At 71.1% G+C, this 418-nt stretch overlaps 1 protein-coding gene across 1 annotated transcript in view; it reads right to left on the bottom strand.

The window, feature by feature from the left end:
- YKT6 (YKT6 v-SNARE homolog (S. cerevisiae)) overlaps nucleotides 1-186 on the bottom strand; it is an 11,947-nt gene extending 11,761 nt beyond the window's left edge. Inside the window, exon 1 of the mRNA XM_008575868.1 lies at nucleotides 74-186. Within this exon, the coding sequence (XP_008574090.1) occupies nucleotides 74-186 (113 nt within the window). The remainder of the gene's footprint in view (nucleotides 1-73) is intronic.
- Nucleotides 187-418: the final 232 nt, after the last annotated feature.

The following is a 418-nucleotide window of genomic DNA, read 5'->3' as shown; positions in this document are numbered from 1 at the left end:
CGCCGCCCCGCCTCCCAGCCGCCGGCTGCTGACGGGGCCGCCGCCGGCCGCCGCCCCTTTGCTCGGGGTTCACTTCCGGTTCCGGTCAGGGGCCGCCGCCCGAAGCCTGACAGAGGGGTTATCACGCCCCGGATGTAGAAATGAGAGGCCGGAAACACGGCTTAGCCGGGGCCGGGCGGCGCTCATGCGCTTAAGCCTGGCCCAACCGCGCTCGCCTGAAGTAGGCAGCACCCGGCCGGGCTGTGGTGGCCAGTCCACGAACCACCGGGGCAGCGCTGGGTCGCTTCGCGCCCTTCCGGGACACTCTGGACAGGGGTGGGCCGTCCAGGTCGCTCCCACTCTCCCGTCTGGGCCATGAGAGCAGCCCATACCTTCCTCATGGGCAGTGAGACCTAGAGCAACACTGCCGCGCCAGCGC

The sequence above is a fragment of the Galeopterus variegatus genome, unplaced genomic scaffold, assembly GCF_000696425.1.
Source record: "Galeopterus variegatus unplaced genomic scaffold, G_variegatus-3.0.2 Scaffold1247, whole genome shotgun sequence".
NCBI lineage: Eukaryota > Metazoa > Chordata > Mammalia > Dermoptera > Cynocephalidae > Galeopterus > Galeopterus variegatus.
This window is presented reverse-complemented; position numbering and strand designations above follow the sequence as displayed.